Source organism: Cotesia glomerata, linkage group LG3 (assembly GCF_020080835.1).
Source record: "Cotesia glomerata isolate CgM1 linkage group LG3, MPM_Cglom_v2.3, whole genome shotgun sequence".
Classification (NCBI taxonomy): domain Eukaryota; kingdom Metazoa; phylum Arthropoda; class Insecta; order Hymenoptera; family Braconidae; genus Cotesia; species Cotesia glomerata.
Window position 1 is genome coordinate 23,641,453 of NC_058160.1, and position 26,597 is coordinate 23,668,049.

Genomic DNA, 26,597 nt, shown 5'->3' on the forward strand with positions numbered 1-26,597 from the left:
TTTTTCTTGAAATTTTATTCTTGGTGGAAGTCATTTTTCCTTAATTCAAATTATCATAAATACTTGATACAATAACTTTTTATATTTGATCAAGATTTTTAGATACTTTGGGAAAGCAGCGCCACCTACTTCAGCTGAGAAAAAAATTTTCTTACCTTGAGAAAATTTTTCTCTTGAATATTTGATACCCATTTTAGATTATTTTAGAGCGCAATTATACATATTGAATGAAAAAAAATGATTCAATATTACTTGATCTTCCCATTTGACATGTTAGTTAATAAAAATATTAATGAAAATTTACATCAAGATATTAAAGTTTTTGGAGCAAGAGAGAAATTTTTTCAAAACAAGAAAATTTTCTTGACTTAAATAAATTGTCTTGGATCAAGATACGTATTTCTTGAAGCAAGGAATTAATTTTGTTGGAATAAGTGCAATTTCTTGTGTCAAAAAAAAAATTTTTTTCGCCCAAGAAAATAATTCGGAAGAAAAATATTTTCTTGGTTCAAGTGAACCTTTCTTTCTGTGTAATAGAAAATATTGAGCAACGTTCTTGGTGTTTATTTCCCAGACAAAGTGTCAGAGCTACCATCAGAGATAAAGATAAATTTAGGGAATTTAACAGCGAGTAAATTACCAGCCAGAAGTAATAGACGAGTAGAGGATATAATACGAGCAGACTGATAGATATAATATCAAATGTACACGCGAGTGGACACGAGAGAGCATGGACTAACGACTAACGAGATAGAGAGTTAGTTAGCTTACCCCGGTAAGAGGCCTGCATTCCTCAGCGTCACTGGGATCCTTCAAGCGAACATAATCCTGATGGATGAAGAGCGAAAGGAGTATGACCAGCGAATGCTAATATAATTTATAAACAGCTTTTAAATAAATCTCTTTAGAAAAACAATTATAAGAGCCGAGTGTATAAATTAGCGATAATTCCAGTGGCAAGATATTGGTGTGTATATCTGTATCTGTACATCATATGATATCGTATTATGGCAACAACATGACACGTCTGCATAAGGATACTCCTTAGAATTAATTTAAATGCGTTTGATGTCGTGCATCAGCAATAGTCTTATATGTTTAAGCATTGCCGACAATCTTATGCTAGCTCAACCTCAAGACTCACTTTTTTCCGAGTCTCCATGATCGGTGAATCGATCACGTACCAAAGACGTGCGATTTCCGTGCCGCTAAGACACCTCCGGGATTAAATCAATCTGGGATGAATAGAAAAATATATGTTTATTTTATTTTAAATACTGCAAAAAGTTACCGTCAGGTATGTTGCTATAAAGAAGTTAAGTAAAGCACTGAGCTGTTTATGTATTACCGACACTTTTACTCTGTAAATCTGACATCCAAGTAGAAAACGTGATAAATAGATTCCTAGATCGTGATTAAAGTCAACTTATACCAAAGAAATCTACTGCAATATATTGATCGATCAATTTTTGTATTGAGATAAAACATTGCTACTTGATAAAACGTATTAACATTTTCCGAATTTCATGTTAACTTTTACTTATTATGATTATATTTCGATAAGAAATTTATTTTTGCCCTACTAAACTCGAAAATTTACATTTATAATTTTTCCACATGTCTATTTGAATATTTTGAATTTTTATCATTGAGGAGCTGATTTTCAAAAGGGTATCTTTTCATATTTTAAAAGAGCAGTTTTTTGAACTTTTAAATATTAATTACCTCGAGAATTATAAAGATTTGTAAATGAAAATCGAATTGTAGCTTCATAACCGATAGCACTTTATAGCTAAATTAAAAAAGTTCAATAAAAATATTTATAATTGAATATAACCAGTTTTTTGTCTCGACTAATCAAAAATGAAAAGATACCCTTTTGAAACTCAACCCCTCCATTAATTATTCATCATAATTTCATTTTGTATTCAATTTGAATTGTTTATCGTATTTAAAACTTTTATGTTTCAAAAAATTTTGAGATTTGAACAAACAAGAATATACAGTTTGAAAATAATGGTAATTGCCCTCTGGTGACTCATCAGAGCTATAATTTGACCAGGATTCCAAAAATAGAGTTTTAGTCATATCTTACACGGAGAGAAAAGAATAGAACTTATTCCTATGTTGGAATGGTAACCATTACCATGTTACATAGTAACGAAAATTTTTGTGAGAACCCTGTGAAAATTTGCTAATAAAAATCTTAGAAATTGTGATAAAAATATGAACAATTCCCACTCATTCGATGCGGGATTAAATTCTGAAAATAATATTGTCGTTTTTTTATTTTTTTTATGAAAATTTCAATTTGTTATTAACAAAAAACATAACCAAAATAAAAAATCTCAGTTTTACGTAAATAACTCAATAACTATTGGTTATATCATAAGTCGGAAAAAAGATTCTTAAAGAGAAGGAAATTTCTGAAAAAAAGTCTCGACTCCCGGAAATCTAGCTTGAGAAACAATAATTTTTATTTAATGTTGAAAATAGGGTTCCGCGCGACTTTTGTCACACGGCCGCGCCGATGTTAAAATACGACAGCAGTTGCGCGGAACTCTATTTTCAACATCAAATAAAAATTATTGTTTTTCAAGCTAGAGTTCCGGAAGTCGAGACTTTTTTCAGAAATTTCCTCCTCTTTAAGAATCTTTTTTCCGATTTTTGATGTCACCAATAGTTATTGAGTTATTTACGAAAAACTGAAATTTTTTATTTTGTTTATGTTTTTTGTTAATAACAAATTGAAATTTTCATCAAAAAAATAAAAAAAGAACAACATTCTTTTCAGAATTTAATTCCGCATCGAATGAGTGATTGTTCATATTTTTATCACAATTTTTAAGATTTTTATTAGCAAATTTACACAGGGTTCTCACAAAAATTTCCGTTACTTTGTAACATGGTAATGGTTATCATTCTACATAGGAATGAGTTCTATTCTTTTCTCTCCGTGTATAAGAATGAACTAATCACTCGATTAATTAAATCTTTTTTATCTTAATGTTTTATTTTAAATTTGATAGATAAAAATTTTATATTGAATTGAATGCAAGTATATATATATTTATATTTTTTTTAGTGTTTAGTAAACTGTGAGATTGAATCGGGTTGCTCTCATTTTCATGCATTTCTCTTAATCTCCAGTAAAGTAGAATTGTACATATAATATCTTAACGCGCGAGGGATAACAAACTGCAATTACTCACGTCGTTGCGCTTATGAATATACAGATATTCCAGGTATTTGTTTAATAAAATAACTGAACTCCAAATACAAATAATTAACCAGTGCGTTAAATTACTTATACATTAATTTTGTTTTCAATTCACATATATATTTTTATAATTGCTCCATGCACTTAGAGAGCTATAAAAATGACCGTAAACAAAACAATTATCCGCGATAAAATAAAAACTCTTCAAAGTTGCACTCAATAAATATATTTTTAGAGTTTAAAGTATAAACCGTGAACTTCCTTGAACCCACCGAGATTCAACACCACTACACTTATTGTTATGTTATTTATATCGGTATATATATTTAACAATAATAAGGACCCGATAAATTTATATACGTGGAGTGTATAAGAAAAAAAAACTAAGAAAATAACATCTCATGCACACAAGTGCCCCCAGCAGCGCAATATAGTTCTAGCAAGATGTACGTTTTTATTCTTTAAGTTCATCATTATTCTCCCTCGTTCCTCCTGTTCTTTATCCCCGTAATAACATACAATTTTCACCGTGAAATTGACCCGTATACTTCACAGTTTTTCGATACTCTAATTTTAAAATTCTTTCATCACTCACTGCACCTAAACAATCCTATTGAAATAATAAATTTTATCCCGTTACTCAAAACCTAATAATAATTTTTTTTAATTTATATATAATCACTTCAAATAAATATCAATTGATAAATCACATCATAAAAAATTAAAAAAAAACTTCAATCATCAAATCAATTATCTATATTTAATCGGCTTAAAACCTAAAAAAATTTTTTTCAATTTTATTTATTGAAAAAATTGCCTTCAAAATTTTTAATTAAAATTTTGTTTCAAATTTTCTATATTGAAAAATTATTTCATCTAATTTAAAAAATTTACAATTCTTAAGTAACAAACATTGTAATTAAACCGGTAATTTTTCAACCTAAACTCCTCAATATTTTCTTTTAAAAAATCAAAAAATTCAAACATATTACAATTCGCGAATTCGCGGCTGCAACTGAGATGATCCGTTCACGAGTCTCCTCTTGGCTCCGCCTTCGGTTGCCGTGTACATTTGCACAAGATGGCGTCCAAGAGCCGCGAGCCACCGTGTATTCTCGCGTCTCAACACACCGACACTAACTCACATGTAAATCCACGTATGTGGATAAAATAAATACAAATAAAATCATTATTAATGTATATATTAATACAAGTGTTATAGTTATAATCTCATTATTGTATTATAAACGCTTCCACTAAGCGTATAGCCCCTTCTTAAATCGCACATCTCAGATCTGAGATCTAAAATCTGAGATCCGAAGAGTATGGTAAAATAAAAACCTGATTTGACCCCCACGAGCGATCACCGATCACCGCAACGCGACATACATCGGTATTCAATTCAAGATTCAACGGTTAGCTTTAAATATGTAATTTTGTTGTATTTATTCTGGGGAGTGAGTGGACGAAAAAACCCGCGCTCCAGTGTCAATGGATCAATGATCGATCAAACGTGACAGTTGATCTGATAAACACGGGAGCAGGAACAAAGATGAGGCATATTCTTAAACGTTTCGAGCTCAAGTTTGTATCGAGCGTGTAGTATGTAAGTATAAGTATGAAGTATGAGGACATACACACATAATGTAATGTAACCTACAAAACGAAGAGTTGAAGCATCAGCGCGCGCCTCCCTGTGGCCTGCAATTATGTATGCACCTCTCTCAGACCCCGTGGCTTTACGGTTGGCTGCGCTTCCTTCCTGTCTGCCGCAACCACTGCGCCGTGCTCTTACGCCTTCTTATTCACTCCCTACCCCTGTATACTACACTTACATGTCTAGAAGACAATATCATCTTCTTTGCTCTCTATTCTCTATTCTCTTCGTTTTGTCTACTTTTATATTCCTAGTGCTAGACAATAGACATTAAGCTCTGTTTGGTTTGTACATTGAAAAATAAATTAGCTTGATTTAAGAGAAAAATTCTTGAATCAAGAACATTATTTTAAAGAGTTTTATTTTCTCGAGTTTAGAATAAAAATTCTTGAATCGAGTAAAATTTACTTAAAGGCTATCTATGAAGCTCTTTAAAATGAGTTTTTGGTTCAAGAAATTTGAATAAAGTTAATTTTTTTTTCAGTGTAGACATAGCTTAGCTTCTTCAAAACTTTACGGTTGTTCGGGCACGACATTGAATTTGTGCTACTGCTTTCCTTTTTATCCGTTACTAATGCTGCTTTTCTCACGAACTATCTCTAGCTCTCTCTATCAAGATATTAACGAAAACCTTCGTCAGAATATTTTTTTAATTTTAACAATCTGCAGAAAACGATTCATATAAATAAAATTTATCCTTTTTTTATATCTTTAAAAGATTTGATGAAATTATTCAAAATAAATTTATCTGATTTTTAATGATTAACTACACAAAAACTTTTCGTATTCATATTTAGATTGTCTTAATGTCTGATCAACATTAAATACCGCTACACATTCATATTTATCCTATTGTACTACTTATACGTGATGAATTTTGATTATATTGAAATTTGATATATCTGATAATTTTTTTTTATTTTTATACGTGTACATTGTAGAAGAAAAATGTTACTTCTTGTAATTGAGAATTTAATATAAAAATAATTTAAATTATTTATACTTTCAATCTATTGGTGAAGTAATTGTAAATTACATCAAAATGTTATTAATTGTACTCATATACAACGATGTATAAGTATATATAACACACTTAGTGAATTTGGCTGACATCACTATCTTATAATCAATTTGTTGATCATGATAATAAAAATTAAAGAAAATTTAATTAAAAACAATTTGTTAATCCATTTTTTAACATTGAACATTAAGATAATATTAATTATATATATTAATCAACAACTAGTATAGCTACCAATACTAATTAAGTTTTTATCAAAAATTGTTAATTACCATTACTTCATATTTTATATTTAGTGAAATTTATCGATTTAGTTATCTTTAATTTTCTGCACCAAATTTTCATTAATAACCAAACATCGACTTATGTTTTAATAACTATTTATCAGTTAACAAAAGATAATATTTTTTTATTAATTTAAAGTTCAAAATATATTAAATATCAGCCATAAATTATTAATAATTTTATCTAGACCTTTTACTGGATTTTCAAGTAATTATATTTATTTCCATTCTAACCGAATAGAAGTGAAAAAACTAAAATGTAAGACAAGTAGCCGAAAAGTTTGAGATCCGAGGTCAAGCTTTTGGAGCAGAGATACTTATAACACAAGTGTAGAGACGAATAAAATCTTGAAAAGGGAGCAGAGCCACGAGCTACGAACTACGAACTACGATCAGTATGATAATGTCGGCAAAATCAGACATATCGCGTTCCAAGGGCCCAAGTATCGAGTTTCGAATTACATGGGTCTTTTTTTATCTACACACATGTAGATCGCTAAATGTATAACAGTTAGTAAGTGTAGTTATATCTTCATATACTTGTGAATATGTATATAGTTAATATCTCGGTTTGTTTATACATACACATAAATATATGTAGCGACTAGGATGTTGGTCAACGTTTCCACGAATAAAATCGGCAAGCTCAAATTGAATCACGCTCACTTGGTAATATTTAACAGGCTCTCAGTTTAGTTTTATTTAGCCGAGTGTTGACTGTAAGGAACGATATAATAATAATAATAATAATAATAATAATAATAATAATAATAATAATAATAATAATAATAATAATAATAATGGTAATGGTAAAAAAGAAAAAGGAATCAAGAGTTTAGTTTAAGTTGGATAAATGAGAAGAGACGAGAAAGAGTCGGATGTAAAGTCGCGATAACATTGACGCTGTTCTTGTGACGGCGAAGCGTGTTAAATACTTGGCACATGCCAACGAGGATCCGAGGAAATCGAGAGGGTGATCGACCCGGCAATCTTTTACCATCTCACTTATTGCAAGAGATTAAAAGAAGCTGCTTACTCATTAATATAATGTGTTGGACGGTACAAGTGTATGTTTGGATAGTAGTAAAGAGTGAGTCTAGTCTAGTCGTGGGCGAGACGATTCGGGGGTTGGAAACCCGACGCCAGACTTTAAATATTCGGAGATCTCCAGAGTATATACAGAGGTTTTTATTAGAACGAAAATAGACGAATGAAAGCTTTTAATGAAAAGTAGACTGAAAAAAATTAACTTCGTTCAATAGAAAAATTTTTTAATCAAGAAAATTATTTTAGCGTTTTTTTATTTTGAATCAAGACAAAAAAATTCTTAAACTCATTTTTTTTTTTAGTTAAATAAATTTTATTTGATTCAAAAATTTTTTTCTCGAATCAATTTAATTTTTTTGATGTAATTTTTTTTTTTAGTAATTTTAAAATTCAAATTGCACACCTCAAGATAAAAATTAAAAAATGAAGGTTACATTAACTCTTAATTTATTTTAATTATTATAAATTAAAATTTTTAATTATTATAAATTAAATTTTTTAATTTTTTTTCACTATTTCTTGTACGCAAAACATTTAATTAAAAAGAAAAATAATGAGGTAAATGATAATTGATAAATAGAGATAGTTTGTACTCACTGTGAGCGTAGTGGGCGGTAGCTGAGGGGTGGTGAGGCGTCGGTGCTGGATGAGGGTAGTAACTTCTGTAGTCGGGGTTGACTCCAGGCACACCCGCGCCTCCAGGACCCGCGGACTCGAGGGAACTCCTAGGCGGCTCGTACCACCTTGTCGGGGTCGAATCGCTGCTCATGTCCATTATGTCCAGAATTTTTGTAGCTTTACTTCGTGCGCTTCGAAGCGCCCCGTCCGGTTTGAGAGAAAAATAATCTTCTTTTCCTTTTTTGTCCGGATTGAGGACTGGTGGGGACGCTACTGCGTGTGCGTATCACACGCAAAAGCAAGTGAAACACCAGGTAATCAACAGAGCTAGCTTTCCCTTACTGTTGTAGGTTGAGGGTTGCTTCCGGAGATTTTGACACTCGTGAATTATTTTTACACCTCAATGACTATCTGAAATAGAAATTTATTGTTATTATTGTTGTTATATCAATATTAATTGTTAAAAAATAAGTGAATAATTACAAGAACAATGCGTAGAATGAACGGTGTGCGATTTTAAAAAAGTTTTCGTCAATTGTTAATTTTTATCAGCGATTTGATAAGATAAAAATAAACGTAAATATATAGATGAGTAAAAAACACACATGAGAATTTTTAATTGGACAGTTAATATTTAAGTAGGGAGTAAAACAGTATATAAAATTATATATTAATAAAAATTAATATTTATCATGAATTATTATTTTTTTCGCTCTACGCTATCAAAAGTTATTGAGAGTGACCGCTGATTTTTTTCACGAATATCTAAGAAATAATTGATAAAAAATAAATATATCATTTAATGGATTATGAAATAAATAAAGCTATTAGAGTTATTGCTAATAAGCAAAACGACTCAAATAAAAACTTTAATTGCTAAAAAATACTGAGAACCGTTTTACCCCAAGTGTTTAGAAATATAAGCGGGAACACTAGATCGTTGTCAAATATAAAGTACTCGAGAACTAATGATAAGATATATCCGAATATGTGTTCGAAAAAACTTGTATGATAAGATTATTTTTAGGTAAAACTAAATTTATAAATTAGGATTATAATAATTCAACTAAATGAAAATTAAGTAACTTCGTCTTGGAAAACTTCGATAATACGCTAATTAATGAAGAATTATTTGGATTTACTCCAAATTAAATTTCGTACGTATTGAAATAAATTCTCTAAATATAGGTACAAAAGTTATCAATAAAGCGAAAACCGTCTATTGATTATGATAGTTGAGACTCTAAAAAATATAAAAGATAATTTGAAAAAAATAAGTAAAATAAAAACGAGCCCCTAATCAATTTTAGATGATAAAAAAAATATATATATATTAAATGCTAAAGTCGTTAAGATTTGATTTCATTTAATGAAAAAGACTATAATAACACATTATAACTTAATTACTGCAGTAAAAAACAATTTTATCAAGTTGTAAGAATTTCAAGACTACCACAACATTTTTTACTTTGTCTACTAATTCAAAATTTATTTTTACACATTAACTAAGCGTCATTGATTTTATAACTCTTCGATAAATTATGAAATGGTTAATAATTTATTATTATAAATAATAAATGTAAAAAGTGATAAAAATAAAACCTAATTATTATTATAAAAAAGATATACTTTTGGAACTTGGACTTGAAGACAATTGATAAGCGATTTTGTTTCGTCGAAAATAAAATTATTAGATAATTAAAAATCACGGTGCTTAAATACCAATATAGCAAATATGTATGTAAAAATTAATTTATAAATCACTGGCAATAATGACTGTAATATATTACTTACAAACGTACAATATAAATTTTACGAGGAAATGATTATAATTATAATTAATTTAAACTCTCTATTATTATAAAAAAATATAAATCTAAAATATAATAAAACGTTGATTGAAATATATCGTATTCACGTAAATAAATATGATAACGATCGATTGATCTTTTCCCCGGCGCAATCTTATCGAATTTTGGTAATCAGACTTTGGTAACTAAAATAATAAAATATCCAATAGATAACATTAACACGTACTTGTGATCTGAGAAATATAAAATATAAGAATTATTTATACGTTTATATTATCATTATTATTATTATATTTATAACACTAAAAGATGCAATAATTATAAATGGAGCTTATAATTTATAACCAAGCTATTTAATTACAGGTTAATTGACAGAAAAAAAATGTTATTTAATATATTAATCTAATAGAAATATATTATAGATACAAAAACATAAAATAATATAATAAAATATAATTATTAATAAAATAATAAAGTGAACTAAAAATTGACTTTCCAATTATTTCTCTGTATGTGAAAGTTGGACTTGTACCATTCTCTCGTACATATTATATATTTTATATACATATGTTACAAAGTATAAAAAGTCATCATGTATGAATTGAATGTCAGATAAAAAAATTATTTAAAATATATCTCAGCAGTCTGTCGATCTCGAAAACTATAAGGTATATAATATAAGATTCACCAATCCAAATACCAGAACCACAGCCTTGTCATTTTCGTCTACTTCAAAATCTTCCTCGTGCATTTACACGCTAAAAAAAGTAAGATCAAGTCACTCGGACTGCTTTTTTGATTTTTATTAACAACTTTTACGACAGGCACATCCTTGTGGTTTTTTTTTTATTTAATCATTTATATTGAGTGTGTATTGTGAATATATTTTGAACTTAGTAGTAATTGATGGAAATTAATTTATATATATATATATATATATATATATATATATATATATATATATATATATATATATATATATATATATATATATATATATAACAAAGTCCGACGGTAAATTTTTATTATTAAAAACTTGAAATAATTTTGGGATTTATGGAGCGAATTTTAATTTCGAAAAAAAATTTTTACTGACTTGATTTTATTCATGTAATTAAAATCATTTTAATTTTTATTAAGAACAGAAAGTTGAGCGCTACTTTGGGTAATATAAAAACTACCGAAAGAGTTTATTAAATTCCAGATTCTAAAAACTGAAGCGTATAAGGACTGGCTGTCATTTTGGTAACTTAATATAAAAAAAAATACTTTGAGGTCGATGTAGGATGTTATAATATATAATATATAATATATTATAAACTCTATATATAATAGTGCGGTTCACATATAGGTATCTTTTGTGTCCAAATATTATATTCAATATCTGGGAATATAGGGAACACAAAACGGTTTTGTTGCCGTCGCACGCGCCCTGCTGAGAACCATGGCAAGTGTAACTCGATGAACTTAAATAAAACCGAGTATGAGTGTCAGAATTGAGACTTGGAGATTTTATTTATTTTGGTTACTCAAGTTCTTATGCTATATGTAATCAAAATATACACTTATAGTTTGTGAATTAGAAGTAAATAAACATTCACTTAGTATAACAAGGATTTTATTGTAAATGTTAAATAAATATTAGAATTGTAATTAACTTCATAATTATAATTTAATATTTTATGAGTCACTGGCTGGTAATTAAATCATTTTAGAGTCAGTAATAAATCTTAGAAAATTAACTTTTTATAGAATAAATAAATTTATGCAATTAAGTTATTTAAATTTCAATGCGAAAAAAAAATTATATTGTTTTAATAATTATTAACATCTAGTAATATTTATCGACAAAATATAATTGTCGAGTAAATAGATGATTTGATTGCATTTATAAATTTTATTTTATTTAAAAAAATGTAATATTTGAGTAATGTCGTCATTTGAAGTTAAAAATGTAATATTATATTTTTACGAGAATTTTCGAATATTTTATTTTATGAATTTAAAAATTTTTATGCAACAAAAATTTTAACACTTAGACTTTAAGTATGTTTTGATATTTTGATATATTATTTAATACTTCTCATATAAACTATACTTAAGCTTTCTTTTAAGTGCGATAAATACAAGTACCAATTTAACTTTAGATTATGTTAAGGTAATTTCAATTGACTGTAAATTTCAACAATGGATTGATTGTTTGATAAAATGATAAATTATTAAACACATATTAGCAAATGCTATTTCTACATGTAATTTCTTATTTCAATTTTCTTATGTTATAATAAATTATATTAATCAAATGAAAATTGAAGAAACTAAAATTAGTTTGAAATAAGGGCTGACGCTAAAAATAGATATTGACTAATTTTGAGTGTGCTAATGCAAGTCATGTGAAATTCTTAAAATATATCAAACAACAATTAGTAATGAAAATAATAACAGTAAGATGTATGTAACTTGAAATAAACAATAATTAAACGGGTTTCAACAAGCATGGTATCTAATCAGTACTAATACAACTAAACTATTCGAACGAATCATAATAGAACTGCAATGCAATGAAATATTAATAAAAATATTTATAAATAACTTTATTCTAAGTGAATGCGTCGCTGCACTAATAAGCGGGTGCAATTCGCGGGTAATAAAATGAAAACACAAACCGCCGGGAATTATACTTGCAAATAGGCAATTATATCTTGTCTGGTGTATACATGGTCATTTATATGAGGGTTCCTCATTCTATACCGTACATCCGATTAAAACTCATTCGCTCCGTTTATACTTATATATAAATTTAATTCACATATAATATAAAATATAAATAATTATATTATATTAAATATATTTAATATTTATATTGAAGAATCTTAACATTTTCAGATTGTTTATTACTTGATATAGTTAATACCCAAAGGACGGGAAAACTTGACAGACCCGTTTATTGTTCTCCTTTACATTATATACCAGCAAGACAGACGTGTTCCGCTTCAACTTGACGGGTTTAGTTTGTTTCTAAGAAATATGTGAGAAACTAATTATATTTTTATTTTATCGTTATTCAAGCTATTTTGTTTGTAAATAATTATCCGACTTAATCATGTCGAAATTTATATTTTATTAATTATTACTTTATTTTATGTTAGTACTTCATGTTGTTTTATATTTTAAGTATGTAAGCTTTTATTTTAGGAGTCAAAGGTACCTGGTATTGGCCGACGGTAACTAATAAACTAATATTCCTCTCTTGGCTCGTGTTTTATTATGTCATTTATTAAATTATCAACTATATTGACAGAATTAATTTTGAAATAAGTTACTTCATATTTATTTATAATCATGACACTGTCGGGAAAATAACTTCGATTTTTTACTCAAAGTGCATCATCTTGATTTAATTTCATTTTATTTTGTATATTTTTAGTAATTTTGTGGGAAAATTGAGTTTTGTTTTTAAATAATATTCTACATTATTAAGCTTTAGAAAATTCAACTTTCAGGGTCAAAAAAATTATTGAATAAATAAATAAATAATGTATGAATATGTTTAAATTAGATAAGTTTATGATCATAACAAAAAATAAGTAAATATAATATTGGTTTTTTTTATTTGAGTTGAGAAATCTATTGTTGCATTTTTATAAAATTTGGTTTTTTTTTCTGTCTTAAAACATTTTCTTTTTGATACAGATTGTTTAATGTACAATTTATTTCTTTAAATAATAAATTTTTTACACAAGTAATTCAAAATTTAAACTTTTCTCAAGATACTTTTTTCACTATATAAAATCTCTTAATAATACACAAGATGTTATTTAAATTTATACAGCTTTTAAATCATCAGATAAAAAATATCTAAATTGTTTTTTGTGAATTTTTCTAATTTTCACTTCAAAAATATTTAAGATAAATTATAAAAAACTTCAAATCTATTACAGCTACTAATTTAAAAAAATTTAAGTATCAGACAATTTAAAAAACATTTTTGAGTAAAAAAGTAGTGTCTGTTTTTAATAAAAATTTTCATTCAAATTCCAAAAATTTTGCGTCACTAATATTTTTTCCAAAACTAAATTGTCTCAACAATAAAATTAGAACCATCAGGTTTCTCTTAAACCCTCTTTTCATCTCACTAATACCTGCACTAAACTAACAAAAAATTCTGATCCACATTTACACCATACACTGAATCACACCAAAACGCAACAAAATTTCCTGGACAAACATAATTCTCTAAAGAAAATTAAAAAATAAAATTTGAAGAAAAAAGATCACTCGCGACACTGCTGCCACCGGTGGCTAAACTTTAATCCAAATTTTAATTAACATTTGGGAAAAAATCATCACTAACATAAAAAAGGAGAATCGAAACATAATTGGGACAAAGGTATGTTCTTACCTTATCTCAAGACTATCCAGTGATCAGTGATGTTCACTAACAATCCTAATCACCATTATAAATCAGTTAATTTAATATAAATAAATTTCCTCGAGAATAATTACAATCAATGTAGTTATCTATTATATATTACATACAATTACTATTCCAATGACAATAAAATAAAAATCTGTCGACACTAAGTTATCACCAAAACACTGCACTGTACACAAACACGGCACATGGCTGTTTATTTATCGTAAAAATATTTCCTAGTGTGGTTCAGGGTCAATCCCGTTCTCGGACTCAATGCACTAAAATTACCCGGGATAGATATTTTGTTGTCATCTTCTGATCAATAATTAAAAATAAAAATAATAATATACAATTAAAAATGCGAATAATAATCCAATATTCCACTGACACACTGGAGCTCGTTCAACTAAATTCATTTAGTTTTTTATTTATATCTATACAATTATTAAATTAAATTAAACAATTAATCGCTTGATTAAAATACACAAATTAAATATTTATTTATTTATATTAATGAGATGAATGTTATCGTACTGTTGATTCCTAGCGGTGTAAGATAAAAACGCACGCGCGCGACTCGTCGATGCAACTATCGTGGCACCCGGCGCGGAACTAAAGCGCATGAAAATACGAGCGACTCGAGTCCCCCACGTTCGTGTTTACTCGACAAAGCTCGGGAATCCTCGTGGAAACTCGGGTCGCTGTGACGACGCCTACGATTTTCGCCCCACCCCCACTGCGGGCGTTAACTTGACTTACCCCCACGAAGAGAGGTAAGTTACTCTCCTCTTGTGCTTCCGTTTTCTTCTACTCAATCTCAGTCCTCGTCAATATTTTTTTTAGATTTCATGTATTACGTATCACATATATGTACTGATAATAATATATGAAATTAAACTTTGATACATATTGAAATATAAACTAACTTTTTATTCAAGAAAAAAATTTTTGGGCCAAGAAAATCATTTTTGAAAAATCGATATTTAAGTCGATAAATTTTTGAGACAAGTAAAATTTACTTAAATTGAGAACATTTTCTTGGCTCAAGAATTTTTCAGCTTGACTCCAAAAATTTCTTGAAGTGGTTTTCTTGGTTCAGGATTTTTACTCTTCTTAACTCAATGAACCTCTTAATCTGTGTATTGTACGAACGGAATTTGAGAAAAATTAATTTTTGTCATATCAACCGCGAAAGTTGGTTCTTCGAGCAACCTGCAGAGGGTGCTAAGCATACGATATCTGGCAATCTATAGTTAATCTACCTCGCACTAGTATCGAAAAGTAACTTCTCTTTCTGTATTTGTCTCTACATTCCTACACGACTACTAAAATACGCTATAGATGAGTCGAATTATCTTTTAACCTTTCGTTGGTCGCACTATGAGCGAATCGCCGGCTAACAACTAATCAACCAATAGAGAAATTAAAAAAGACGCGAACAATGAAGGATTGTTTCAAAAATAATATAAAATTACATGAAATTTAAAAAAATATTCTATTGACGAAATAATTCAAAAGTATTACTTAATATATCATTAGTACTGTATGTTTTGACATAATTCTTGGGCTTTTAAATTAAATAAACAGTAATGAAACATTTTTGACTGTTTCTCTCTCAAATCCAACTTCCGCTGTTGATATGACAAAGAATTTTGTTACACAGAAAAAAGTAAACTGTAATAAATAACAGTCGATTTATAATAAGTAATGATCAACTGCTAAAAATTACCATTTCAAACAGTAAAATCGTGATTTTACGATTCACATTATAATATTTACAATTTAAACGTTACAATTTACTCTTTACATAGAAGAAAATACTATTTCAAACAGTAATATTCGCTATGTAAATGTCTAAAATGTTCAAGTATAATAATTAAGAATTTAGACTTTGATATTTATCATTTCGTACCTGAAAAATGAAGTTATGATATGTAAAAAGTATAAAATAAAGTTAGTAAATTTTTAATACAAGCAACGTCAATATTTACAAAGTAAAATGGTAAATTTTAAACGCAACGCTAAAAATCAAACTGTAACTATTGACTTGCTTGGACTGGTAAAATGTATATTTTAAAAGCATAATTTTTATTGTTTTAAATGTTAAATTTTCCCAGAGTGAGATCCCCCTTCTCTTTTATTTGTATTCCCCTTCTCCTCATAATATCGACTACATATTGAAATGGCAATTTTTACTGTTTGAAACTGTAATTTTTTAAGATAAAAAAGTCGTTATTTACTATAGTGACAGCTACTAATCACTTATTTTAGATATTAAATTATAAATTGTGGGTTTTATACTTTTTACATTAAGTTCTGTAATATTTATATTTTTGCCACCCCGATGTCTGCTTTACTGTTTGAAACTATAAAAATTAACCGGAATCCGAGTGAATATTACAGCTTACTTTTTTCCGGGTAGATACTTTATGCTCAAAGGTAGAAATCCTGACAGGCTTGAAGTAAAGGCACGCGTTTAAGGCTATGGGCGCATTCTCATCAAGACCTCATACTATATCCGGACTCGCGTCGCTCGGCCGGATAACTAACTCGGTCTTGTTTGACAAGTGAATAAAATTTTCTATGAAAAAAAAGTCAATAATAGTCTGGAAAAATTTTTTAGACATAATATAATTTTTTTTACTTGACTTCAGAAAATATTTATCAAAAAAAAACTATTTAAAAAAATTTCTTGCTTCAAAAAAAAATAAACAGAATATTTTGATATTCTCCGATAGTTTTCTTGGATCAAATAAACTTTTTTTCTGTGCGTATATGTATAAATAAAAAGGTAAATTTATATAATAGATGAGAAAAATAATCTAAAGAAAAGATTGTATGTCGTTAAACGAATCTGGCATACGGTACTCGTTTATCACTGCGTACCGTGGGGCGTAAACAGTCTGCGTCTCACAACTCGCAACTTCACGCTCATAATTTACGTAATAAATACTCGCTGGCTATGTATCTATGAGCACATAGATGTTTTTAATATTATATATGATATGATACGATAATATACATATGTACACATACGTATAAATTTATTTACTGCGATGAATGCAGTTTTGAAAAAGGTTAATTCATATTGTGGAAATATTTATTGCTGCTAATGTGTAATAGGAACTTTTTTTATGACTGCTATTTATTATTTTTTTAATTGTTAACTGTGAATTATGGTATAATATTTATTTGTTTTTTAAAATTTATACATACTTTATTTATTATCAGACTTCATTTAATTTTATTGCTATTTTCTACACGGAGAAAAAAAAAACAACACTGATTACTATTTTGTGCAGTACTCATAGTACTGCTTTGGAAGAAAATAAGGTTAGAATGTTTGGGACAGTAGAGAGCGCTACATAAAAACTACTGACTATTTGTCTGCACATTACTGAGCCGTGTTCTGGCACTAACTAGTCGTGTTTCGTACAGCACTCACTACTGACTATGAACATTTTTCTAATATTTGTACAAAACAGTAATCATTGCTGTTTTATTTTCTCCGTGTATATTCCCATAAATAAGACTTCATTAATGTTTCTTTTATTTCTAAATATGTCATAACAAGCTTTGGTAAAAGTAATTTGTAATCAGATCTCACAATGAATATTGAGTGAAAGTCTAAAAAAAAATATTTAAAAATAATAAATTCCTAGAGAAGTTTTTTCTATAAACACGAAAGTGATGAATAAATGAAATAATTGTTTAACAGGTGACAAGAGATAGAATATAAGTTGATTAAGATAACAGGCGATAGGAATTAGCTGGTATTTAAAGTGAGTAGTGAGTAGTAAAGTGGCATTATAGTCGAACCCCGAAATTTAGATCATCAGAGATCGGATCAGATCGAAAAGAGGACGATCATGGCACGTGGCCCGCGACGTTTAGTTGATCAACTCGGTAAGATATATATGTATAAGTGTATATGTGTAAACGGCGCGAGAAGTTAATCTTGATAATTTTTAGTTACTCTATATATATCTAGATGAGATACGGTTAGCCAGATACGCCCCATACTATGCGTAATGTACAAATCTCAAGGCGGAAATCTAAAACTCGCACGGATAGATGTGACCGCGGAAATACGGTATTGAGTTACAAGTTCACCTAGGTCATGGTCTCTGCACAATATTATCTCTATTCTCATTTTCATTCAAATGAAATATGTATAAATGAATACACTATTATACTTATGGACTATCTATTTAAATATATCTTCACTTTTTACGCTATTACTGGTTTACAGTGTTGCTGCGTCATCTTTTCTTTTAGATTTCTGACCCTGTAGACTTGAAATGTGGTTTTAAATGTTCTCACACTGCTAAGATTTCGCGATATAAAGGAAAATTTTTCTTAATGTTAGCATTAATTTCTTAAAAACCTTTTAAATCAAGAAAATCATTTTGATGAGCTTCATTGTCTTCAATCGAGACAGATAATTTTTTAATCAAAAATAAAATTTTTTTACTAAAATTTAATCAAAGTTTCAAAACATTTCAAATTATTAGGCCAAAAAAGGAAAGAAAACTTCCTTGATTCTAAAATAAATTTTTTTAACTAAAGAAAATATCTAGAGCGAAAAACTTTATCTTGCATATATGAAATAAAATTTTCTTGAACCAAAAAAATTTTTTCTTGCTCTAAAACAAAAATAATTATACTGATAAAAAATTTTTGAATCTTGAAAAAAATTCATACATCATACATCAAATAAAATTTACTTAATCCAAGAACAATTCTTTGTTAAATTTTCAAAAAAAATTTCTTGAACCAAAACAATTTTTTCTTTAGACAGAAATTTTTCTTTTCTCAAGTACAAGTCTTTCAAAGAAGGCTTTCTTATTGGTTTAAGAAAATTTTTCTATCGTCAAGGTATACTTTCAGTACACTACCTTAAAGCCAAACATAATCATTGATAATAATTATCGACAAAATTTGTGCCATAAAATGTCATAATTCCCAAAAAAAAAAGTATCCAAATATTCAAAAATACCCTTATGGTCATAAAAATGCAAAGCAGCTGTCAAAGAAAATCCAATAGAACGTAAAAAAAAATTTGTTCCGCAAGTACAAAAACATAAGCTCAGAGTCGACGCTCGTAAGAATACATAAAAGGATTGCGAGTGTGTAATACACCTTGGCAGTGTATTGTCCATGTGCTAAAGGGGATGGAGCAGTGATATTACTAGTGATACACACATACACACATACCCGCGGTTTTCGCGAGGGGAACTCAAACTCCCGGAGGAAAAGCACGGCAGCGTGGCCGGGTGGCTGGAGAAAATACAGAACTGGCGGAGACAACCGAACAATCTGTAGAAGCTTGTCCAGGACGAGAGAAGTTCGTAGATCAGCCAATCAGATAGGCATACCCCCTCTCGTTGATTGTCACAAAATGGCGGCTCTAAATCAGACTGACTCCGCCTATTGGTGGCCCCCCACCCCAGAGTTTCTCCACGAAGCGTTACGAAAAACTCCGCCTATCGATTCATTTTTACAGCTCTTGTTTGCTCCCTTTTTACACCGCACTCACCCTTATCCTGCTCCTCTCTGCAGTCCACCCTCGCCGTAAAAAAAATAAAAAAATAAAAATAAAGTAATAATACTAAAAATGAAAATAAAAAAAAACAAAGGAGTTTGTGTTCTGTCTTGGTTATACAGTCGAAAGGATATCTGGTTTGCTGGCCCGGCAATCTATCCCCTTACACGTGCACTAAATTCTCGATCCTTGCTGGTATTGGACGCGGGTATGAGTATGGGTGTGTTGGTTGGTTCAGTTGTCTCTTCCACGGATTCAAATTTCTTCTATTTTATTTTTTAGGTTAGCTATGCAATGCACGCTTATTTTTACTTTGTGTCACTGTTTATGTTTGACTCTACTGCATTTGGCCATCAGGATCTGTAGTATGTATTGCACTCTATATAGAGTAAGACTGCTCTCTACTTGGCTCGGTATGTACTCTACACTCTGATATATATGTATATGTGTACGTACTTATGTATATCCTCTGCAGATAGCCCGCAGGGACACTCGGATACCCTTGTCCGGGTACTCGTAACGACCGTGATTTTGAATCTGTTCCAGGTAAAGCGCTCTCAGTAGCTTAATCTCGGATAATTCTCGGCGTAATTTAGCCCGCGTCGTTAATACGTTCGCTCTGTACCGGCGACAGAATCAACAGATTTACACACCTTTTATTAAGGTTCACAATTTATCCACTGAAAAATTACTCTCTAAGAGAACTTTATAATGGAAAATTAATTTTTTTGTTGACAAAAGTTCAATTTTGAATTGATAAATACAAGATTATTCGGAAACAATTTGAGCGTTTATAAAATATGATTATTATTTTTAAAATATTAATAAAGTTTTGTTAACTGATTATAAATAATTATGAAATCATTTGACAATAAAAAATAATTTATTAAAAATTGATAAAAATTTTTAAAGATTAAAAACCTTAGCTTTTATCAGTGCAAAGAAAAATTTTGCGAAATCAATTAATTAAAAAAAAAAAAAAGTCAATAAAAGATAAATGAGAATTTAAAAATATAAAAAAGAATTTAAAAATAAACTAAATATTAATTTTATTTTTAAATGTTTTTACTTAACCAACTTTCAAATTCTGAAAGTTTTGTTGCTTGAATGTTGAAAATTGTTTGCTTCCTGAAGGTTGAAAATTTTGTGTTGAAAATTGAATGCTTCCTGCAATAAAATTGTATTGCTCGAGGTGTAAAATTTATTTTCTTCTTTAAGGCATCTGTGAACGATTAAGAGAAACACTTCGGCTTTGTTCAAAATATATCTTCTTTACAGCCTAAGTAAAATGTCAAAATAATCTCCTTTGTATTTAAAATTTCGTTAATTTGTATTTACGAAAATAGTATTGTTAGCTCAAGGACGCTTTGAAGGGACATTGTATTAATGAATTTAAAATATGTGCATAAATGACGAGAATTGTACTTTTTTTCTCGCGTAATACCTTTTCTAGACGGCAGTAAAATATTTTTAAGCATTGGCACCTTATTAAAAAAAAAAATAAAGATTAAAGATAATATATGTTTTAAGGATGAGGGTCATTATCATTACTATTTCCTGGCAATGATAATAGTTTTATTTCCACTGAAAAACAAAAATTGGGAGAAAATTGGAGCGTTAAATTTTCTGATTTACGACCGTATTTATGACGTACAGTATTTGTTAGCAAAGAGGGAAAAATAATGATTGTTGACTTTAAAAAAAAAATTTTTTTTTAATATAGGGGAGGTAGGGGCAAAATGGGGTATTTAAGAAACCGTTATGATTTTAAGGACTTAAATATGCTGATTTTTCTCGTTTTTAGTCGTAATTGAAGGAAAATAATCAAATTTCAAGTTACCGTAGAAAAAAAATTTTTTTTTGCGGGAAAAATGGGGTACCCCCTAAAAAAGTGAAAAAAAAATTTTATTATCCGAAAATGAAATGTCGTTAAAAAAATAAAATTTTCTTATCGATAAGTCTACGAAAGAACCCAGAGAGATGAACAAATTACCCAAAAAAGAAACATTGTTATAGTTGACGCAATATACTCCTAACAAAAATTGAGATAGCAAAAAAAATTTTTTAATTTTGTGGTAATTTTTGACGGGTTTCGCTTGAGTAAAAATAATATCAAGATAAAAAAAAGAGTTCCCTTGAGAAGATTCTAATTTTTGGATCTCCTGGTGAAAAATTTTTTAGACATAGTTCTCACGCAATTCCAAGCAATAGCACGAAAAAAAACATTCGTAATTTTTTTGCACTCTCTTTCTTAGTTTAGGGATTCAGGAAAATTTTTTCAAGTTGAATGATCTTGTAGGCCTGAAGATCTTACTTTTTAAATTAAATATCTCACAAGCCCACCAAATGATTTTGAAGAAATTGGCGGCCTCTGACACAGTTTTCTGAGCATTGATAGTTAAATTATGACATAAAAAATTATCCGAGAATAAATTTCGAAGTTATTCGAAAAAGACATTCTTTTAGAATGGTTAGTTTACACAGAAAAAAAGGTTCACTTGAGTCAAGAAAATATTTTTCTTCCTAATTATTTCCTTGAACGAAAAAAAAATTTTCTTTTTGACACAAGAAATTTCACTTATTCCAACAAAATTAACTCTCTTGTTTTAAGAAATATGTATCTTGATCCAAGAAAATTTATTCAAGTCAAGAAAATCTTCTTGTTTTGAGAAAATTCAGCCTCTTGCTCCAAAAAATTAAATATAAAGATAGAAGTAAATTTTCATTAATATTTTTATTGATTAACATATCAAATGGGAAGATCAAATAATGTTGAATCATTTTTTTTTCATTCAATATGTATAATTGCACGCTAAAATAATATAAAATGGGTATCAAATATTCAAGAGAAAAATTTTCTCAAGGTGAGAAAATTTTTTTCTCAGCTGAAGTAGGTGGCACTGCTTCCCTAAAGTATCTAAAAATGTTGATCAAATGTAAAAATTTATTGCATCAAGTATTTATGATAATTTGAATTAAGAAAAAATTACTTCCACCAAGAATAGAATTTCAAGAAAAATTTTTATTTCGGGCAACACAACTTCAGTCTTCCTTCAGGCACCTGAAAATTTTCTTGAGCCAAGAATTTCGTTCTCCAGTCAAGAAATTTTTCTTTCTGTGTAAGATTTTTCTTCGACACATTAGAAGTTTTCACTCACATACACACACGCCGACAGATATCCTCGTAGGAATATCAAGAACTAGTTCCTAGGACCTTAAAAATGTGAAGATCAGATTAGAACTTGTTTTTCGAAAACTGGCATGGAACCAATGGATCCCCGATTTTTTTTTTTTTTAATCATTCATTTGTAAAGTGAGAACTTAAAAATTTAGAAAAAGTAATCGTACACGGAAATAACAATAACCAACTGCACATACTCGTATAGTATACTCCGTGATATCTATACCGAAAAAAAATTTCAGACTATAGTCAATATCCATTTTTGGACTGTACTCAGTGAAGTCTCCGATTTAATCGATTAATTTTTCTGGTTATATCGCGTAAAATTTCACGGGATATAATCTGAAAAATTATTTCATGTAAATTAAACTATACTCTGTTGAAATTTGGATTATGCCCACGGTGACTCCGCCAATTTTTTTTCTAGCGCCTACGCACTTAGCATTATCATATCTATTATGTATTTTAAATATTAGGTTAGTCAAATATTATTTTAAATAATTATTACATACATTAAAAACATTTAAGGAGCATTAAAGCACAATTTTTCCGATAATTTGGGGTTAAAAAATTTTTTTTTCTTTTCTTAGACTTTTCGAACTTAAAAATGTTAGGCTAAGAAAAAAATATTTTTACATATCAAAATATATAAATAGTCACACACTCATATAATTCACTGATTATATTTTAATTAATTTTGATTAAAACCTTCAATCTGTCAGAAATTTTTTATGTTTAAAAAAAAATATATCTGATAGAGCAAATAGGTAAAATTAAAAAAATATTGTGCAAAAGTGTAAAAAATCATTGTAGTTTGAGTTTTCGAGGCGGTTCTGGGTAATTAAAAATAAAGCATGCTGTGGAAATGAGCAACATTAACTAAATGGCTCATAATTTACATGAAAACAATGACGAGTCAAAACGTAGTTTAAAAATTTATCTATTTCAGGAATAAAATCAATGAGTCACAGTAATTAACATTAATTACAAACGCACATGAGGGATATTAAATAACAGTATTTAAATAAAACATTTAACTTATTAGTGTAAGTATTAGTCATTATGTCTGTGTCTACGTGTCAAAAAAGTGAAGATAAAAAATGAGAGAATATTCATCATTATTCATTAGATATGGAAAATAAATTAGTTTTTTTAAGACTCAAGACTAAAGCCAAATACGTTTTTTAGTGATAAATTCATTTCGGTATCTATGCAGAAAAATTATTATCCTAGGTGGATGCGGAGTTCTTCGAGAAAAAGTTTTTCTAGATTTTCCGTCACTTAGATTTATTATCTCGCGCAACAATAAATCCTTCAGGCGATTAGAATTAATGCCGGATTAATTCCAACGGCCTTGATATAAATTCTTATCTTTTTTATATTACCCCAGGGCGTAGACTCTCGTTTAATATATATCTAACCTTATTAAAATATTTCTTTTTTTTTTATCATGTAAATGTTTGTAAAAAATGTTAAATTTTATAAAATAGTTTTAAAATTTACGTTCAGGAATTGTTCACTTTATTTTTGTGATGAAGAAAATAACTCGAGGGCTTTCGAGATTTCAAGACTGGAAAATTATAAAAAACACACAATAGATCTCGATAAACGATGGAAATATTTTAGTTGTCCATCGTCGTTGTCGTCAGATTCAATACAATACACAATTCGTGTGTCAACGATGATCTGAAAACTCCAGACGAATCGCACGAGTGCATATAGTATGTAGTGACACGAGCACTTGAATAAGTAGAGAGGAAAGAAAAGTAAAAAGAAAAAAATGAAGAAGAGCGAAGAGAAGAAAAGAAAAAAAAACAAAAAATAAAGAAAAAAATGCGTCAAATCAGCGAGAAAGACGAGAGGGTGAAAGCATCATCCCGAAGCAAGCACAATGGCTATACGAGAATATAGTAGAGGTCTTACTGAGTGTTATCTTGATGAACCGAAAAGTACTCTATGAAAGTCCGAGTGGAACTACGGATTCTCGTATTTTTTTTCTATTTTTATTTTATATGTAGATGTGTGGAAGGAAAAATCCAAAAAAAAGAAAAAAGTTGACATATTTTTTAGGAATAAAATTTTCATTTACCATTTTTCATGAAATTTTAGAATGTGTATGTAAAATTTTTACTTAATTTTAACTGAGAGTGATTAAAATTTATTGAAAAAAATTTTGGTAGCGGAACTTATTTGAATATTCACAAAATTGTATTAATGAAGAAATTCATTTTAAAAATTGGAACAACTTTATGATAGAAATTTTTTTTCACGGATAGTGGGAAAAAATTTTTATAACATGAAACCTAATTTAAATATTAAATAAATCTTTGTGGGGATAAAATTATATTACCACGAGGATAATGTAAATATTTAATATTTTTTTGAAGAGCACAATTGTGAATAGAAATTATTGTAAGAAAAAAAAAGCGAATGTTTGGTGTGATGACAAAAAGCTATACATTTGGCAACGATCGTGGTTAGATAAAAACTATTTAGTCTTTTAAAAAGATGAGTAGAGGGTAGAGGGACAAAATACTCATCGAGATATGGACCTAGCTCTAATAACTATACAAATTTAGGGGAATATGTATACCGTATACTGAAGAAAAAGAAAGGAAAAATCCTCTAAGCTGAAAAGAAATATCCAAAGAAAATAATATAGACACAAAAATGTTCACAGGTCAAAAAATGTGTAAACATTTTTGTACTAAATGAATATTGCCTATCTCTGTCTATACAAAATATAACAAATATGTTTGGAATAGTCGTGTTCCTAAAGTGTTGAAAACACTTATATTTATTCATGCATATTTATTTCAAGTTCAGCCCGAGTCAAAATCTCCAACGTTATTCCAACGTTTCCAACGTTTCCAACGTTACAAGCGTTAATTCAATGTTTTGAACTTTACAAATAAATAAAAATATATCTAGACATGAAAGACAAAAAATATATATAATGTATAGTGATCTTTTCACTCCAAATCGACCATCTTTGAACCCGATCCCTTCCAAATTTTTTCAAAGTGGAATTCCTTCATTTAATATTTTTAACTTCCCACTAAGAAAATTGAAAATTAAAAAAAATCGGGAACGCTTGTAACGTTTGAAACGTTGGAATCACGTTCGAGACGTTGGAAACGTTGGAATAACGTTGGAAACGTTGGAATCGCGTTTGAGACGTTGGAAACGTTGGAATAACGTTGGAGATTTCGACTCGGGAGAGGACTTCATTACCATAAAATATGTTTGAAAAATTTCCTAGCTCGAATAGAGATTTTTACAAATTATCAGTGAAGGCTAATAATGCACACACTATTATCTGGCGCCTCTAAAAACGTGACTAATTTACGGACTGACTAAGACAAAGAGCTTGCAACGGCTTATGATATTTTTGTTAAGGATTTCATCCTTTGTCATTGACATGAATATAAGTATGTTAAGTAATTCGGATATTTCAAAAGGGTTAAACTTTTAAGTAAATGATGATTAATGTAAAGAAAACTTTTACACTTAGATGCCTTTAGAGTGTATCGTGTCTCTACTGCCTGCTTAATTTGTAATCGCTTTACTTAGTCATTGACAAAAAAAATATCTTTAATTATGTGGGCATTAGATAAAAGTTTTAGTTGTTAGTTTAATTGTGTGATTACGTTAAAGTAACTGTCGAAAATGTTTAATGAAAAAATATAGAAAATTTGTTGAATTTGTTCTCCATAAACTAACAAATTTTTTATTTTAGATTTTTCTACATTGATAAAAAAAGAAAAAAACTTGATTAAAAAATTTTTTGCTTGAT

General features: G+C 28.7%; 1 protein-coding gene across 2 annotated transcripts in view; it reads right to left on the minus strand.

The window, feature by feature from the left end:
• Positions 1–26,597, minus strand: part of LOC123261785 (GATA-binding factor C-like) — an 83,023-nt gene that overhangs the window by 53,011 nt on the left and 3,415 nt on the right. Inside the window, exons 1-2 of one of the 2 annotated variants that reach the window (XM_044723578.1) lie at positions 14,061–14,706; positions 7,827–8,258 (exon numbers count right to left, since the gene is read on the minus strand). In XM_044723578.1, the coding sequence (XP_044579513.1) occupies positions 7,827–8,004 (178 nt within the window). In that variant the 5' untranslated portion in view covers positions 8,005–8,258; positions 14,061–14,706. Of the gene's footprint in view, positions 1–7,826; positions 8,259–14,060; positions 14,707–26,597 lie in introns of those variants that run through there. The other variant, XM_044723579.1, reaches the window with a different exon arrangement.